This window comes from Pleuronectes platessa, chromosome 16, assembly GCF_947347685.1.
Source record: "Pleuronectes platessa chromosome 16, fPlePla1.1, whole genome shotgun sequence".
NCBI classification, from domain to species: domain Eukaryota; kingdom Metazoa; phylum Chordata; class Actinopteri; order Pleuronectiformes; family Pleuronectidae; genus Pleuronectes; species Pleuronectes platessa.
The window spans coordinates 14,648,685-14,668,187 of NC_070641.1; the positions used below are offsets into that span (position 1 = coordinate 14,648,685).

The 19,503-nt window shown below is 43.6% G+C and overlaps 1 protein-coding gene across 3 annotated transcripts in view; it reads left to right on the forward strand.

The window, feature by feature from the left end:
• Positions 1-19,503, forward strand: part of LOC128459281 (brain-specific angiogenesis inhibitor 1-associated protein 2) — a 51,500-nt gene that overhangs the window by 15,518 nt on the left and 16,479 nt on the right. For all 3 annotated transcript variants that reach the window (XM_053444406.1, XM_053444405.1, XM_053444407.1), the window contains exons 3-6: positions 1,683-1,769; positions 14,160-14,221; positions 15,256-15,327; positions 17,782-17,919. In XM_053444406.1, coding sequence (XP_053300381.1) covers positions 1,683-1,769; positions 14,160-14,221; positions 15,256-15,327; positions 17,782-17,919 — 359 coding nt within the window. The remainder of the gene's footprint in view (positions 1-1,682; positions 1,770-14,159; positions 14,222-15,255; positions 15,328-17,781; positions 17,920-19,503) is intronic.

A 19,503-nucleotide genomic window follows, 5' to 3' on the forward strand; every position in this document is an offset into this window, starting at 1 on the left:
TGACAGTCATAACTGAAAGAGAACAGACGTAATTAAATCTAGGAATACACAACAGCTAGCCATAGCTAACGCTACACTTCCAGAAATCACTTCTTCTTCGCTGCTCTAAAAAAAGGAATTTGTAGTGGCAGTACAGTGCAACAGATGTTTAAGAGCGGCAAACAATAAGTGATTTATCGAGGTTAAACTTAAATACTTGAAACAAAGAAGGGGTATATCGGATCAGTACACAAGCTGTGTCTCAATTCAGGAGCTACAGCCTTCAGACGCAGCATTTTAAGAGAGATTGCATCACAGGGACATGAATAGGCTGTCCCATTTTAAAGGCTCCTTCAAATGCCCAAACTATCCCAGGATTCATTGTGCCCTTGGGGCCAACTGTTTTTCAAAGGGGTAACGGACTAGACATCCAGTGCTTGAGTATCAGACTTCAACTCAACCGAACAGCCAATGGTTCACATGCTGAAAAATCAAGTTGCATGTGTCCGACTCCAGCTTGGTTAACTGGCTACAGCAATAAGGGCGGGACGAGATGGTGACGCAGATCTAGGAAAGCCTCTGTGGACCAGACCATCTAATTTCAGTTTGGCCTTTGCGGTCTATGTGGCCCGCGAAGACCGGTCCCTTCGTGGGCTGGGTAGACCGCCTCCTCTGAAGAAAGCAGCCCCTGAATTAGGACACAGCTATAGAGTCCTGTACTCACTGATGCCTGGCTTTTTTCCCGCAGTATCTGGGGCATTTCCAATTCAGGCGTTAGAAGTTCTTTTAGAGGCGGCCACATAAACCAAAGCGTCCAATGATGCGGAGGGGCAGCCCAACAGTTTGAAGCCTTGTCTCTGCAGGTGTATGAACCCTAATCCATCCACTTATCAACAGTCTCCCCAAGTCACTGCGTCACCCTGTTGGGATGTGACCGACAAAGAAGATGAAATGGAATGGAGAACAGAAAAGGCCAGTGGTGGTTAACACCATGACATTGCTGTTTCCTCGGTGGGACACAATGTTATTCGCGGACCCATTGGCCCGTTTGTTAGTGGATTAAAGGGGAGGATACCCTTTGCTTCTTTTTTTTTTTACCACACACCACCATCCATTCAGACACCAGCCATTACACAATACGCCCAAGCATGAGGTCAGGAGGGACTTACAGCAATCTGTGGCCCGTGTCACCAATAGACGAGCTGTTCCAAATATTTACCAAGCAAAGTAAATGTTTTCCAATTTTTCTCTGTTTTGAGCAACAATAATTCACAACTCACAAATCTTCTAAATATTAATCTTAATAATCACATACACCTTCGGGTTATAATAAACTATCTTTTCTTTTCATTATGGAAATGTGCCTGAAACAAAACAAAGCAGGAAACCACTTATATTTGTTACTTCCCCAGCAAGTACAGATTCTGTCAGAAAAATAATTTCCCGGCCGCAATCAAGCATGCACAACAAGATGATGTTGAGTAATTACTGTAGGTGGGAACATTAGTGCCTCCTTTGATTTCTACTGTGTGGTGAGAAGCTGTGAAAGAAGAGGAGGGAGCAGGTTTCTGCATCACTGGCCAGGGAACTGTCAACGGAGTTTACACAAATCCTAACTGCATAATGTTTGAAAAGACACTGTTTGTGTAGCCTTTGCCCTAATAAACAAAACTGTTCCCATTCTTGCTTCTCTTTGCTTGTAGATGTGACATTTGCTGCCAAAGGCTACTTTGATGCTCTGGTCAGAATGGGTGAACTGGCCAGTGAGAGTCAAGGATCCAAAGATTTGGGTAAGTGGCCGACATATACCTGATAACCTCAATTTTCTTTTCTTTTTTGGGGGATTTTCCTCTCTGTTCCTGTCTTGGCTCTGGCCTCGGTCACACTGACCTTCAGCAGCACCGTCAGTCCTTTGATACGGCTCCACACAACCACACGTCTTAACATTTAACTCTCCGTGCGAAAAAAATGTGGCAGCGGAAGCCAAATGCCATTCAGAGTGAGTGTGTGGGCTGATGCATTTTTTTAATTCGAATTTTTTTACTGAAGCATTTGAGTTTGTTGTTAGATTGTGTCCTGGAGGAAATAACTTTCTTTTGTCGGTGAAATGTTGTCAGAGAATAGACATGGGTGAGGATGATGAGATGTGAGCGCAGCTCTGTCGGATTCACCGTGGTGAGGCGGGAGCGGAATATCATTTATTTACAACAGTATAGACGATGGCAATGCGTCATCTGAAATGAGGATTCGATTTGAGAAAAGCCTTTTTAATACGACTGCCATAGGAGTTTGCCAATTTGATGTGTTTCCAGGGTGATATGTATTTATTCTGCGCGGAAAAGTGTATCAGTATAGCAGATGTCAGATGTGTTGCACGTAATGTGATGTGGGCCTGCCGTGTCAATTAGGTGTGTGTTTTTGTGTGTGTGTTGTCTGTCTACAAATAATAAGGTCAATTGGAGATCCAACACCAGGTCCTCTCATAGTGAGTAGTTTCCTAGGTGATGGGAGCCGGCGAGTGTATCTGTATTTGCTGTCACCAGCCCGTGGGAAATCAGCCCCTGTTTGAAGAGATTCCCTTTGGTCTGATTGTGCTTTCGACCGCTTGATACACCTGGAAGTGGCTGTTGATTTGACAGAGCCTTTGTCGGGTGGAGCTGTGTTCCAGTTTGGGTTTCCTCCCGCCCAGCCGACAGAGACTGACATGAATGTTCTCCCAGGATGTTTTATTCAGAAAGCAGCCCCCTCTCTCTGTTTCTTTCTCTCTCTCTCTCGCTAGCTCTCCCTCAGTCTCTCCCTCTCGTCCTCGCAGCCCCTGTGATGTTTTTTCACTGATTCCAAACTTTACAGCACTCCCTCCATGTTGAACCGAGCTCGGCTTACAGTAGCGAGCTCTTTCAAGCCAAACGCCCCTCAGTTGAACTTGTCGTGAGAAGCGAGCAAACTGACGTGATCTAACTGACAGCTGATCTAATCTCCTCTTCGCACCAATATACAACACATTGGCTCTGACGGCTAGAGGATCTACTACCGTAAAGAATAGTTATTATCCAACGTCTCCTCGTTATTTTTGCACATATAGAAATGTCAGTTTTGGAAACTGTGCACATAGGCAATATTATGTGTGTGGAAGCTATGGACTCATCTTTTTTTGTCACAATAAGGGAACTTAAAATTTATTCCATTTTCAGAAGACCTGCCTTGGAGGAAGCAGGCTATTTGAAATGACTCATTCCCCCGGTCAAACGACTCATCTCGTCTTTATAGCTGTCTCTTTTTGTCTGCGTTCGTCAAGCTCCAGCCCAGACTGAATTGCTTTGTGCAGTCCTAAGTTGAAAAAGGAAAAAAAGAAAGCTAAAAGGTGTCAACCCAGGTCCTTCATTGTTCAGTGTATACCAGCTCTCCTGCATAACACAATGGTTCCCAGGGGGAACAGCAGGAAGGGTGCCGTTTTATTTTCCAGCTGTTTTTGGACTTAGCCACACCCTGAGGTCGCTGCCAGTGCCTCGACCTCCTCTCTCCGACCGTGTGCTGGGGTTGAGCCCAGGGCTTCCTGTTTGACTGGTGGGAGTGCACAGATTTATCAACAGAGGGGAAGAAAAGCCAGTACCAGAGGTTAACCACACAACCCACAGCCTGTGTGCTAAGTTTGACGACACATGGGATACGAATGTGAGATATTGTTTTTAGCGTTAACGTTAGTTGAAAGATATGTTATGTAACAATTGTTTCCAAATGACTCGACCTATATTGTAGAGATTGTTGACTTGTCTATTTACATTATTCAATATGTTTTTAACAATGTTCAAAGCCAGAGGAAACCACAATTGTATTCTAGTTCACGGGACATTTCCTTTTGGTCACCGTTTAATTGCATCATATTCGCTTTTACTCTTCTGTTTACTGTGCTGTTGTATATTCTGGTGCAAAGGACGTTCGAGTAAGGGGAAATATGCTGTTAGTCAGTTGTCTGTTTTCTCAGGGACTCATTATGGATCATGATTATTAACTACTGCTTGCTGCGTAATGTGAATTATACTTGATACATTACCTCATCAGTGATTTGTGATTTGAGTCGTGCTCAAGACAACAAATCCCATGATTCCAAGCTGCTTCATGACATCATCAAACTAAGTCTTTTGTAATTGATTTAAGAACCCTGGAGGACAAAATGACATATTTTACATCTAATTCAGGAGTAAGCTTTTAAATCTTATTTTTAAACATTTTAAATCTCCCCTCCGCTGTTATATTTTCTTTCGATATATTTCCTTGTGATGTATGTAAATTGCTTCTAAGAGGGTGGATAAATTATTCTTTTCTTTTTTCTTCCCACACCAACATTGTGCCTCAAAAGCTCATGTGTATTGATGGAGGTTTTAAAAAGAATTCTCCTATTAAGGCGATTGCAGAGTGGTATATTTGGGACCTTGCAGGTCTCTGAGGCCCTCGCTCTCAGCCCTGACGATCGTTGTTTGCTTCTTTGCATTTTAATACAAACCAGGCCTCACCATGTTGCCCGGAGACAACGATGGACACGAGTGCAAACACGAGCTTCAGAGCTCCGTGTTAGGTACCTGACTCACGCTACAGCAACGAGGTTTCCACTTCAGATTTGGCTTTGTGTCATGTTGACTTGATTGTCCGATTATCCTTAAAAAGACAAATGCCGACTTGTTTGCCACGTATCAGTGTGTACGCACGCGCCCACACGAACCTGCACCAGTTGGAGCTCTTGTTGCACCTCTTTAGAAAACCCTGTTAATGCCATAGAGGCTCAGTAAGAGATGGGCTGCGATTGGTCCCACCTACTCACCTAAGAGTCAGCAGCTGCACTCCATTTGCTTTTTTTTCTCCCTCCTGCCTTTCTCAAACACACACACACGCACATCAACACACAAATAATTATTATGCTTAAAACAGGGGATGAAATTACCTCGTGAAATAATGCCCTCTGTTGCTGTTTCATAAACAACACATCCACAAGCGGCTTGATTCATTCCTTTACAACACAATACGTTCCCACAGGAACCCAACCCCTGTGCGTATGCACTATACGTGCACCCGAGTGTTCATGGCTGTTGTACATGCACGATTGTGTGTTATTTCTGTACATAAACCTCCCGTTATTTTTCTGTGTTTATACAGTATGAGTGCTCTTTTAATCCACTTGTGTATATCTCTGCCTAAAGAGACAGAGTGTGTCTCTCTCTCTCTCTCTCTCTCTCTCTCTCTCTCTCTCTCTCTCTCTGTGTCTCTCTCTCTCTTTCTCTCTTGCTCTCTCTCACGCCAGCCCCACTACTCCCACGCACTCCCTCCCACATATCCTCCTCTGGTTGGGCTAATCATCGCCTGTCACTTTGCCACCCACACACACACACACACATGCGTACACATGCGCACACACTAACATACATACACACACACACCTGCTCTTCCTTCCTCATCCCCCTCTCTTTCCCTTCTCTCCCTCTGTTTCTGCCATCCTCCTCCTCGTTTATCCGTTTTTTCGAGTAGAAGGAGTGAGCACTTATTGCCTCAGTGGCATTAGGTTTTCAAACCCTACTACAGGAAATAAATAGTCTGTGGGGCTGGTTATATTTATGACCATTCTTACCAACCATGCTCTGCTCCATCGTGATCTTTATTTACTTACTAAGCCTGTTACCGAGGAGGCAATTCCCGGGTTTGAACTCCTCCTGCAATTCTTAATATCATGAATTATGTCATCATTCCTCCTTCCTCTTCAGTGTGTCTGACAGAAACATAACCAATCAGCGAAGGTTGCCATTTTTACAAATATTATTGGCTCAAAAATTGTGTAAATTCATTTTACTTTCATGTATGTTACAATTTGACTGTCAACAGGATCGGCATTTAAAAAAACACATTATACCATCCAGGGCCTTTTAATGTACAAGTATAACAGAATTAATGGTGCCCTCCTCCAAAGCTACATTACAGTTACTTCTGCACCAAACTCCAAACACTCATTTAATATATTTCATTTAATCAATATCCATGAATTATTTACTGGGATAACACCCTTTCTCCCAATGTTAAAGAAAGTGGAAAAGAAAATAGCTGATGTTTTTCATGTAATATGGACAGAAACAATAAAACATTGAGTTCATAAGAGCCACGGTTTATATTGCGTCTGTCCTAGTTCACTGTAATGCACGACTGCAACAGAATAGTTGTTTCTATTATACCCTCCACACAGAGGGAGGATTGGATTCTGGCTGCAGGCCTGTGTTACGACTCACTGCTACGATCAGCTTGTTCTCTCGGTGTCCTCAGGTAGAAGCAGGGTTGAGCCGCTCTGTGCTCGGCTGGGTGTGTTCCACAGTTCTGTCCTACATGGCTCGTGTTTCACAGTTTGAGGTGTGAAAGTAAACAGAGCACCGGCCCTACATCGCACGCATGTACAGAGCACCGGCATAAATGCATCACAGTAGGTTAAATCCCACATGGCTTTCCTCTCCTGAACAATGAGATGAACTCCTTCTCGACTGTTCGGCTCAGTTGTCTGCTTAAAAAAAAAAGAAGAAGAAAAAAACCTCCCCAGGAATGCGAGGTGTTTACAGTTCAGCCTCCCCAGCCAGAGGAAATCAAATATCTCTCCCCTCTTATCCACTTCTGCAACCTTGCTAATTGCCACATTTTAATAACACATACGTATGATTCAGCACAAAGATGCCTCTTATGGGAAATTACATGCATTAGGAGAAAAGAAAAAAAAGGAGGCCATATTAAACTGTACTAAAGCGATGGGTTGCCTAAGAGTTGCTGCCGGGGGAAGGGCCCCTGGGGAGGAGAAAAAAAGAACTTCCCAGTTAAAGGTTCACACAGGGAAAATGAGGCGGCAAACTGATGTGGTTAATTTATCTAGGACATAAGTGTTAAATAGCTGCTGGTAAATGAATACCATCTGCAAGGTTGTGTTACCTGGGATGTTCTGTATTTGATTGAGCACCCACGTTTACACACACTGTATACATGCATCTTTCTCTCTCTCTCTCTTTGTGTTCCCCCTCTCTGTCGCTCTGTTCCCCCTCTCTGTCGCTCTGTCTTTAGTCTGGCCTACCTCTCTCCTCCTCCAGCACCTGCCCCTGTTTAAATGAGAGCAGAGGAGCTCTTTTCTTAGCTCTGTGCCACCATCCCAGGGGTCCCTGCCTTCTCCTGCTCTATTTCTGAGACACGCACTGCATGATGGGAAGCCAGTGGCCCCCACACTCTCGATCTACACACACACACACACACACTTGCATTGCCCTTCATTTGTTCATGACTGTGACATGTGCTGAAGGTGAGCTGAGATACAGCTGAGGTGTTGTGAACAGGACTGCACAGATGACTCTCTCAGAAAACCACAACACAAACACACACACACACTTTATTTACATTCCCAACCGGTGATGTGGACGGGCGACGACACAAAGCACCACAGTCCTCTCTGTGCTAATGTGAACATGTGATCAAACCAGTACGTCCACATTTTGGGTGGTTTGGTTTCATGATTCATGCAAATGTGGATTTTGTAGATGTGTGGGTTTTGGATGACTGTGCAGCTCTTGAAGTATCTGCTTTAGTCATGCAGTGATATACCTGAAAAGGCCTGATTTAATTATATCGAGCGTTATAGTGCATGGGCTGTGTTTTGCATATGTCCAATGCTCACATAGAATATGATAGTAGCAGGAACAAAGTTTTTTTCAATTTATTAAATCCTGCATTTGCAACATCCTTTTAGGCTGCCTACTTTAAAATGAGTTAAAAATCTAGATTCTGGAGACAGTCTGCAGACTGTGTGACTGTGCACACACACGCATACGTTATATAATATGAAATAACATAAAATATTAAGGAACGTTTTCGCTGACTTCTACAGTTGTGACAAGAGGTGCAATATTTGAACAGAATTGGGTGACATCTAAAACTTCTGTAAAAGGTAAAAATGCCCCTTAAATGGAGCATAGAATGTAAATTTGTCATTTATAGCCCTTGGGTTTTACATGATTTGTGACCTGATTTAAATGACTAAGGGCTTTGCAGAATGCTAGAAAACCATCTAGACCCAGGGGCTAACTTGCTGGATCAAACAACACACACTTTTCACTCAACCCCTCCTTAAATCTCATGCCTCAACAGGTAGCTGCATGACTTTGCTGTTTTCCTTATTGCCTCCACTCAAGTGCAAGGAGCTCTATTATCCAGCTTTGGAGAAAACCGCTCTATTATTAAAACTTAAACTGTTGTATGGGTTCACAGTTGTCTCCTTTCTTAGGCATCACTTGTAGTTACTGTATTATCCAGGGACTCTCCCCATCACTCCACTTGTTACCTTCATAGTGCTCTTTCTCTCTGCCCCAATTTATTTTTCAGCTCTCTTCACTTTGAATGTTGTACTTTTTGGCCCAAAAAACAAAAACAACCCCATCATCTCTAAAATCGTTCCTCAATCGTCTTTTTCTGACATCCGTTCCCCTTCCCCTCTCCCTCCGTGCTCCTCCCGACCTCGTCAAATCAGGCAAAGTGCTCGTGATTCATCATTTGTGCCGTCAGTGTCAAGGAAACAAACAGTGATATGTTATCAAGCGGGTGTTTTGTGCTGCAGCAATCAAAGTTTCCCTCAGGAGGTGTATTCATTTTAGGAGAGTTTAAGTCATAACCTGAGGCTGCAATCCTTCTGCAGGATTCGGTTGAGTTACGAAGCATCAACTGTGCGATGAAATCTGACTTCAATCAGGGGAAACGATGTGAGCTACGACAAATTTGTGTTTCACTGATTTGCTGTTATTCTCGTGGTCAACGTCTGACTACATCTCATGGCCTCTAATGACTAATATAATCAATGAACCAGCCCAGGACATCGTGGCCTTGAGTGTTGAATTGTTTATGTTTCTGTTAGTTAGTGTTTGCTTTTCTTAAGCTCTATGCTCAGGCTCTAGATTGTACATACAAACATGGATGCCATCCAGACCTGAAGCCAAAATAATCCTCATATCCACATTAGAAGCCGCAGCCTGCACAGTGTAGTGTTTGGGGGGATGGAGCCACGGTAGGGAGGTCCTGTCAGTACTCCCTCTCGACCAATCATGAGTCAGGCTCAGCTGTTAATCATATCATCAATTAACTAATTTTAAATTAACCTACTAGGCAAATTGACAGTTGGACATACATCGATGAGACAAGAACCACCTACAATGACAGAATGCGTCTTTGCGGAATATATTTGCGTGATCTTGTACTTTTTAGTTTTGGCTCCATGTTCCACCTATTTGCATAGAGGAGGCGGGGTTTATGAATACTGCGGCTTAGTGGAGCAGGCAGCCATGTCGTCCATCATTCTATACCGTATATGTTATAACTCAATAAGACAGCCAAGGCACTGCACCCACTGTCTAAATCCTTTTTAGTCAAAAACTACAATATAATATCTGGTTAACTGTTCTTATTCTAAGCCTCTTCGGTAACTGAACAGTAGTATTTGATGTAACTATGGGTAAACTGCTCGTTGTAATACTTTCTGTGTTCAAGGTTCATGGCATGAATTTTAGGTGAATAAGAAATTAACATTTTATTTCTGTGTAAAAGGAAAGATACTAACATTTGACATACAGCTTTTTTTTGTCAGTTCTAAAATGTGCTGTGGTTGAGGCTATAGTGGAACAGCAGCTTAAAGATTTGCTACACGCTGCACAGCATCATCGGGCAGGCACAGCATGACGGCCTGTACCCGGGACCTTGTTGGAATAAATGTCAACATTGGTCCACTCCTCTTCAGCAGGCGCACAGTGCCCCTGCATGTGAAAGCCTTCATTATGGCCTAAATGCATGACACCATTGCTGGGCAAGCTTATTTTAAGCTACTGGGTTGAACAGCTGCAATAGCTGAGTGTTCAATTTGAGTAATATGTCATATATCAGAAGTTTTCTCCCCCTGAGAGGTTATGTGAATGAGCAAAGCAGGAAAAGAGCTTTTCCTCCAGAATGTTTGTGTGTGTGTTTCTTATCAGAGCAGAGGTGGCTGTACTATAGAAGCTGTAAACCGCCATCACGTCCACGTCGTTGTTTCACACGTAAACATGGACGCTGAAACTCAGACTCGCAGCTATTACCTACTTGTCGCACACAATCTCGCTGCCCCGATACACTCTCAACCTTGTTTGTTTCCCCCCCGTGACTGAGCATGCCATGCAGGAAGCCATTAACATCCCTGTACTTGTCAGTCACACACACACACACACACACACATACTGCGCACTTATACACATGCACATACCTGTGTACTCGACTCCCCAGGTGGGATCCCCCTCCCCTCCTCCTCCCCGGGGAAGTGGGGATGCTGATGTTATGACAGCTGATCGTAGGGGTGGAGATGACTGAGCAGCATTTTGTAACACAGCCCTTTGCTTCTCTACCATGGCAACGACCCTAGCATTATCCCGCTTCCATGACAACCCGTAGTGAATCCGGCTTGACCTTCACCAGTGATTCAGTGCATCTACATCCACCTCCATTCCCTCCCTCCATCTCTTGTCTCTCTCTTGTTCTCTCCCTTCAACATCGCAAACTTCCACTTTTTTTTTTCTTCATGTTTTTTCTTTTTCTGCTCCATAGCCCACATTCTGTTATTCAGTGTTTTTTCTTCCCTTTCCTCTACCTGTGTGGGTGTATCATCGCTGCTGTTACACAAGCAGTCGATACATCTACACAAACTGATGTCATACTTCAGGGGGGGACGGTCTGTCCGCATGCACCAGAGGGCTGCGTTCACGCATCCTCCCCCGACTCGGTGGTTTGAAGCCGACGGGCATGTGGCTGCTTGTCGCTGTGCTGCAGGTGCAGATCAACCTGAGCTCGCCTCCCGACAAAGAACTCATTGTTTCCTCTCAGCCTGGGACACGGGCGCGGCTGAAGTGAGCTGGGAAATATTGATACAATAATGACAAGTCTCTGAGGGTTTATTCACTGGCGGTGGGCTTGTGTGTTTTGCGTGTTTCCGTGTGCGCCTACGGGGGGGGGGGGATTGTCACCGGTGCTATCGACCTGTCTGTCATATCACTCTCAGCTGGGAATGCGGATGTCCTCGCCAGGCCGGAGCCTCTCTTGTATCGAGTCTCACAGGTTGTGTCATGCCCGGCAAATATTTCCTCAGTGAAACAATAACATTGCACAACACGCTCGGATGTTCCATATCATGCCTCCTATTGATTCTTGATTGAACCTTCTGCTGCTAACTTGCCGGGGAAGGCTGCGGCGCAATTCTCTATCGCCGTAGTTGTGTGCGTGATATGATATCGAAGTTGCCATGGTAACTATTTGCATCTCCAAAGTGTGAATTCTTTTCTTTTTTTTTTTCTTTTTCTTGGCATTGTACATCGTGCTGTAATGAAACCACGGATGACAAGATGGGATCTGTCGCTGATTCATTTATTCTTTACCTTTCTGGCCTCTTGCAAACACCCTGTTCTGCTGCCACTGTCCGTGTGTGTGTCCGTGTGTGTGTGTGTGTGTGTGTGTGTGTGTGTGTGTGTGTGTGTGTGTGTGTGTGTGTGTGTGTGTGTGTGTGTGTGTGTGTGTGTGTGTGTGTGTGTGTGTGTGTGTGTGTGTGTGTGTGTGTGTGTGTGTGTGTGTGTGTGTGTGTGTGTGTGCAGGCTGGGTATAGTGATGGCTGCTCACTTAATTTAATTGATCCAGCTAGTTGAAGCCGCCAGCAGAATGCCAGGGTTTCTAAGCCGTGAAGGGCTGTGATCAGGGATGAGTATCTCTAAGCTGCTTAGCCGGCCTGCTGGGAACTGACAGGATGCGTTGGCCTGCTTCTCTGCTCCTGTGAGGCTCAAGATCATGTAGCCAGGTTACACCATGAGCAAAGGGCCAGTTTGTCACAGGAGTCAAAGAGGCGGTGGGGGTGATTGAACTTAACATCTATTCGCAACATAGTCTTGGATTTTGCCGCAAACACCTCACACGTGAGACGAGATGGTCGATGCGGCTTTTTACAAAAAATGATCAATTCACTTTTCATTTTAGTATTTTAATTTAAACCCTTGCTTTGTGATTGCTTTTCAGGAATCAATATTTAACTTTACTTTAGCTCTCTATTTAGCCTACATTACTAGTAAGGCATTTAACAATTTATTTACGAAGCACTACATTGTTGTTTTAGGCAGATTTGGCCTCAAGTGAAAGATGCCGCATAAACAGACACATCACGCTGTACATTAATAAACAACTGTTTTATATTCACTTGCAGCCTCATTATGGTGTGTCACAAGCTATTGATTTAACTTGATTATAGACTCCTTGTAATTGCTAAATAGGGGGTTGAAGTAAAATGGGACCAAACACATTACACATATCAAAGCACTTTATCTTTAAATGATAGTTTTCCACCTCTTGGAGGTTAATTACTGTGCACATTGCATTTCCCTCCCATATAGTCGAAAGCTGAAACTTGCTCTGCTGCATTTATGTTTCGTCTTCCCCCTTTTAATTTTTTCACCGTCCTTCACTTCAGTGTTGTTTGTCCGCAGCGATTTGCATTTGTGTACTCGCTGTCTTTTGAGAAGAGGACCACTCCAAAGCTCTTTGGTAAAGCTGTAAAGTTTGTTTCTGAAACCACTTCTGAGAAAAACCTTCGCATTTCACTCGGCAAGCGTTTGGAGATGGGTCGAGATGTGCTCTTCCAGGTCTGCTGCTAAAAGAGTGGCTGTGTGGGGATAAAAACATCTGATGTGCACACTTCAGCGTGCACGTCCTTCACGCAATAGTGTTGTCTTTACAATGGTCTGATTTCTTTTAATCAAACTCATTTACCAGATTTCATAAAATGTTTTAAGTTAGCTCGAAATCCTGTTTTTAAAAAATGGCAGTAAAATTACAACGTTATCAATACGTCACTAATACGCCACAACTTGCAACTGGGTTTTAGGGCCATTTCTAAAATGAAGTTATAATTTCATGAGCAAAAGGCAGCCTACTTATTTTACTAGAATCAAGTCGTAATTTTGTGATAATAATATCATGAGAATAGTTGTAATTTGTCATTTAACAGTGTGAAAATCAGAAGATTAAGCTGTCTTCTGCATTAAAAGCATAGTGTGGAGCATATTGTTTAGTTATACTTAAGTATAGGGTTCATAAATGGCTAAATACTTTTGGCACATCAGCCCCAAATTATCGTAAATATCAGGACAGATTGAGAAAGAAACTGGCTTTTCTAAAGAAAGAACCACACAGGCTTGGAGTGTCTTTTTTTCTTTATTCCCATTAATTATGAATCTTTTTCCTTGTAATATCAAAACTTTATTTCACTTTAAAGTCACAATTTTATTCCCGTAACATTATCACTGTTTTCTAATTAAATGATACTTATATTCTCGTGATATCACGACTTTATTCTCGTCAGTGTGGCCCTGTCACTCCATCACAATAACTTATATGTAAGGAGTCAGCGGTTGTCAAATCTAAGGGGCTTTGGATCTTTCGGTCAGGGAAATGTCTGTGTCTCATTCTTCTGTACATGTGGATCTCATGCTGCCTTTTCACCAGGTCTCTGTGTTTATGTGTCCTTCGCTCAATGTAGCTCTTTGTGTTCCTTTTCTTGACAATGCACTGCACATTCAGAAGAGGCAGCCTGTAGGTATATGAAAACGAAACACTCACTAGCTGCATGAACCTCCTTATCTCTTCCCTTTTGGTTATTTCCTCGTCGTCTCCCTGTTATGTGCAGACTTTAAACTTTGAGTTGTTTTTGTTTTGGGGTATTTTTTTTGGCTCTAGAAATCACATTGCCTGACGTTAAGATTAAACAAAGGAAGAGCGGCGATGTGTTTGATCTCCACCAGACATCATTACTTACAGAATTTAAGTTTCCTTCCGTTTCTCTTGTTTGCCCCTAATTTTCCTCACTTGCCATTTTATTTTCTCGCTTTCATCTCGTGCCAAACTTCCATCTTGTTCCTCATTGTCCCCGTTACAAGTCACTTGTCCTGTGCGTGTACGTGTGTCGTGTTATACTGCATGAGCATTGCACGCTGGGGTTTCTCTTTGCTTTTTCTCGTTCCTTCTTCTCTCTCGGCACCTACCTTCCTCCTGTCTGTTCCTCTGCAGTAGAAAATGGTCGTGCGTTTGAGTGTTGTTGATGTGTTCTCTCCCTCTTCCTCTCTGTGCAGGGGATGTGCTGTTCCAGATGGCTGAGGTCCACAGACAGATCCAAGTGCAGCTCGAGGAGATGGTTGGTATTCTCGGCTCAAAGGGGTTTTTAGTTTTTGCGGTTCAACACAGCCTCATCCTCTCATGCCATGGAAATGCAAAAATGTCCTGTAATGCAATATTTAAACAACACTTAAGACAGGACGACAAGCTACTACAGCAATAATATGTTTTAATTTGGGATCTCTGGAGATCCTCCGGGCAGTGCATGGAAAACATGACAATTAAACCAACATGAACTCGAATTGAACGAGTACACATGCTGACCCCATATAAATCCAAACCGCAAACCCTGGAGGCGGCTGGGTAAGTCGAGTGAGTTAATTGAACAGTGTGGCATTCTGGGTAATTCGCTTGTTTAAGTTATACGAAATCGGTGCACTTTTAGCTTAGCGTTCACTTTACGCTGTCTGCTACAATCAATATCATATCAATGTAGTTAAACTAGACACGTTATGCACAAATATTATGTATAAACCACCTGCATTCAATGAATTGAAAGAAATAAAACGGCAGAGATTAGGAATAGGAGTTCATATTAAGCGTAACAGTCTACAACGATTGGTCACAACCTAAACAGCAGTATCTTGTTTTAATGATGCTGATCAGTGTAGAGGGGCAGTTACCAGAGTGCATAACCCCCCCCCCCCCCCCCCTAATTTTAAAGGCTTCCTCCTTGGGTCATGCACCAACGCTCCACAAACTGGAAATCAGTCAAGTAGATTTTGTGAAATCCCGCAGACTAAACAACAAACGCAGACAAGAACGTCACCTCCTTGGCAGATGAAAAAGGAATGTCAGGGGATCACAGGTTTAAAGTACGATGCTAATAGGTAATTATTATCCTATTAGCCTAGTTTTCACTAACAGTGATCTGCAAGCTGAAAGAGAGCCTCACAGGCGAGGACTGTTATTTAAAAATATAATCTTAATGTGTTTTTAACAGCTTGTTGATCTATTGTGAATAACTTAACGTGCAGCTTCTTTTCCTTTCACCATCGACATGATTATCATCAGCGTGTTATTGAGCTGCTCCTGTGCTTTCTCCCCATGCAGTTGAAATCCTTCCACAACGAGCTGCTCTCCGAGCTGGAGAAGAAGGTGGACCTGGACTCTCGTTATCTGACTGTGAGTATCTGATTGGCTCTGCTTTCCAAAGCCAGAGGACAGCCTCCAATCCAATGAGCGCACTCCGCGTTTTTAGCTAGTTTTTAATGATTTATGTCATCTAGCCTCAAATCTCTTAAGTGTAGACTGAAAACGGAGGGGAAGGAAGAGCTGTGTGTTAACATCTGGATCAAAGTCTGTCTCTGAGACAATTACAGGATGTGTCTGAGGGCGAAAGAAAAAAAAGGAAGGATGTTTTGAAATAACATTTCACGTCTACTCACCTGTCAAGGGTAGACCGATTTATAATAACCCCCTTCTGGAGAATGTGTGTGTGTGTGTGTGAGGGAGAGCATTGTGGTGCTGGTCTACATGTGATATCTTTAGAATGAGTGGGCTGTAGCCTGAGTGTAGAGCAGCACTGTGCTCGTTGTTTTGGGGGATGGGAGGATATGGCCATACATTGTAGTGTATTGTGGAAGGACCACGTTACGAGCTGCTGCTCACACACCTTTGCTTTTACCAATACACAGAAAACAGGACTCAACGTCTCCGAGAAGACGAATGGATAAAATCAGACTTTATAAAACCCCTGAGTGTTCTGATGAGAACCATCTCTGTGTAAACTTTGTCTCTGTGCACATCCGCCAAATTTGGGCTCTGTGCCTATAGTGATATGCAAAAGATGAGAGAGATGATCCATGCTTCCAGATGCATCAGCCATTCCACACATCCCTATCTTGGTGCGTCCCTGCGGTTTTAGCATCCATTACTTTTAATGAATTTTCGACAGATCCGCCGCAGTGATAATAGCAATCATTTTGCTTCACACTTTGTGAATTAAACATCCGAAATTTTGATTCTGTTCAAAAAGGACTCAAAGAAAAGCCCCTTTTATCCCCCCAGCATGTGCATGTGATGTTCCCAGTGGTGCATTTCTCTCTGTTCTCCCTCTGTGTCTCATCTCTCCCGTCTCACGTAATGGCTCCGGCACTCTCTAGTCATTACACCGAAGTCAGAATTCGGGCATGAACCTAAAACAAAGATTATTAATGATAGGAGCTTTTCTGGCAGATCAGCCTTTTGGGATTCTCCAAGTGTACTAAGGTTCATCTGCCGCCCACTCTGGTCCTATTTAAGTTTAAACATATTCTCCGTGTGCCTCCAGTGATAGTCGTGGGCACAAGGGCTTGGTAACTAACGTCAAACAGGCTTTTGCTTTGTAAATTAGCAGGAACCTTCCAGCTTAATGAGGCGATCAGGCCCTGCAAACTTCAATAAAAACTTTCCTCACAATAGTGTCTTCTCTAATCGTTCCTATGATCTATGAGCTGCGCTGGGACTTTCCTCCAGGGAGCCTCATTTTCTCCGAGTCGTAATGTAAATGTGATTGCAGAGCAACACTCATTGGCTCAGCTCATTTACCTCAAAGACGAAGGACGGAGTGAGAGAAGCAGTCACTGTTATTGGCAAAACAAAGACAACACCGGTGCAAAGCAGTGGTTAGTCCATTTGGTCAGGAATTTTGTCAATATGGCTGAATCAATATTTCAGAGAAGCTTGTGACATGAAGGGATCCATCAATGGTAGATAACGTTGGAATGGAAATATCCAGCTGTTGTGAGACTTAACGCCGCCCGTCTCCACTGAGATCCAAACGCTGCATGTTTCACCGGTTCAGTCTTCTGGTGCCGGCACCGACTTCATCTCTGCTCCTTCGCCAGCAAAACAACCCTGCCTGGAGGATTCCTACCTTCATCCTCAGCGTCTTACACTCTATGCAAATGTGGGTGTTGAACCCTCATGCACGAGCTCCTCTCCGCCAATTCTGCCTCGTACAGAAAAAAAACAACCCACATGAGCTTTGTCACACCAGACACAGTTACTATAGCAACAGAGCTCGTACAGCCCGGAAACAAAGTTGTTTTTCCCTCAATAAATAAATAATGAAATGAGCAAATTGAATAAAGTGAATGAATAAACTCCGGCTATAGAAAAGGACCACGCCAGTCATTTAGATTGTTCTGCAAATAAAGCATTATTATCATTTTTATTTGTCTTACTTTGCAGGCATGACTCACTAACAATAAGAGGCACACCCACGAGCTGTGTCGCTGCAAAAATAAAGGAACCTTGAATTTTTTTAATTTTTAATTAATAAGATTGCGCTCAGATGCCAAGGCCCTGTCCCAATGCCAAGAGGGAGTCTAGAAAAAACAGACCGTCCTCGCATCTGCAGTGCCACACAACAGTAATACGCAGTGATTATAACACAAATGAACAAGTAAAAAAAGGATTTGCACTCCTGCGCTGAACTGAGTTGAAACCAGTGACTGCTAGTCGTGTAAAAACAAAACCCTAATGTTGTGAGGGTGTTGCGCATTTGCCCATCTACGTCCCACCTCCTTCCACCGTGACCTTTTGTAATTTGTGGTCCTAATTGTGTGTTTGTGCTGTGCCTGTCTCCCCACGTAGGCTGCCCTCAAGAAGTACCAGACGGAGCACAAGAGCAAAGGGGAGAGTCTGGAGAAGTGCCAGGCCGAGCTGAAGAAGCTGCGCAGGAAGAGCCAGGGCAGCAAGAACCCCTCCAAGTATGGAGAGAAGGAGATGCAGGTGAGTCTCTCGCCCGGGTTCTTTGTGCACGAACGTCAAATTAATACTCAGATATTTACAACGGTATAAATATATAAAGATTTGTCCATTCAAAGTCGTGTCAAACCAGAAAACAGGATAAATACTAACACACAACTGTATCAATTTGAAGAGGACTACAATGCACACATCCTCCAGCCGTTCATAGGGGCAGCGTTTGTGTGCACATGGGTGACGGTTGGATTAGAGATTTGTTAATCTTGGTTGCGAAATAATGACTTTATTCTTCATAAAGTAAAGAGAATACACTAAACAGCTAGGATGGGGGTGGAGGCGGTGGCCTGAGTGGGAAGGCAAATAGTGGAGGTTTGAAAATGCTTCTTGTATCCTTGCCAACATCAACACACACACAGCACGCACACACACACAAAAAAAGCAGGCACGCAGACACACACAAATGAAAAAGTAAAATAATAAGTCAGCTACACTAATTGATGTATTGGAACACATTTATTTCAATCCGTCCAGTGTGTTCCCGGCACGGAGCTTTGATCAGGGTTAGAACAGAATGAATAAAAGCACAGCTTGTATATGCAACTAACAATTGCTGACTCAATAACCCGAAGTGGACGAGTTCAAGCCCCTCAAACTCTGACCTTTCAAAATAAAACACTCACAGCTGAATCTTGCTTTTCACTCTTCAGTTGTGAAAGCATTAGCAGTTAAAGTTGCTTCATTAAATTGGTTTGTTTCTAGATAGTATGTCTTCTTTTAAATCTTCCTGCACTTCAAGTAAATATTTACTATAAATATATATGTAAATGTATTTATTTTAAGTACACACTCAAACTACATACGATACATTATGCTAGTGGATATTAGTGTGCAGTCTGTTTTGAACGGTAATCCTGAGAAAGGTGTGGCTTGGCATGGCGTGCTGTGGTGGTGACGTGACACGCAGAGGGTGTGTGTTTGTGCCACTGCTGTAACTAATGGATGAAATGCTCAAATGCTTTTATCCACATCCATCATTTCAGTTTCATTCTTTTGGAGTCTGACGAGCGACATTTCAGAAGCCCTTCAAACCGAAGCAGTCGCCTGATTCACAGAGAGAAACGAACCGCTGTTTACTTTAGTCCTCGTCATTCTTGTGGATATTTCCATAGCAAAGCGACTTCCCGCCGAGCAGCTCCGGTGAAATGACTAGTGATGGGTTTGAATGAGTGATTCACCGTTGACTTGACAGTGGAGGGAGTGCCTGTGTGCACTCACACGCAAATACCTGTGCTTATTCGTCTCTGCGTCAACCTGCTCCTCTACGCCTCCTCTGTGGAGCGGTTTCCAAGTTATTCGTTTGTTTAGTCCTCTAACAACAGGAATCTCAAACGTAGAAATATAAGGCAGGAAGTGGCGACAGGGCAACTTCACCCTGTTTTCACCGGTGGCTGGAAGTCCTGACTGCCTGCGGGGATGGAGGCAACAATCTTGTACTAACAGGTTGAGGCTTGCACGGTAATTGCTGTGCTGCTGCTGGGTCTCGCTGGGAAGCCTGGCTGGCCCTCGCGGAATCAAATTAAGAACTAGAATCTGGACTTGTCCAACACT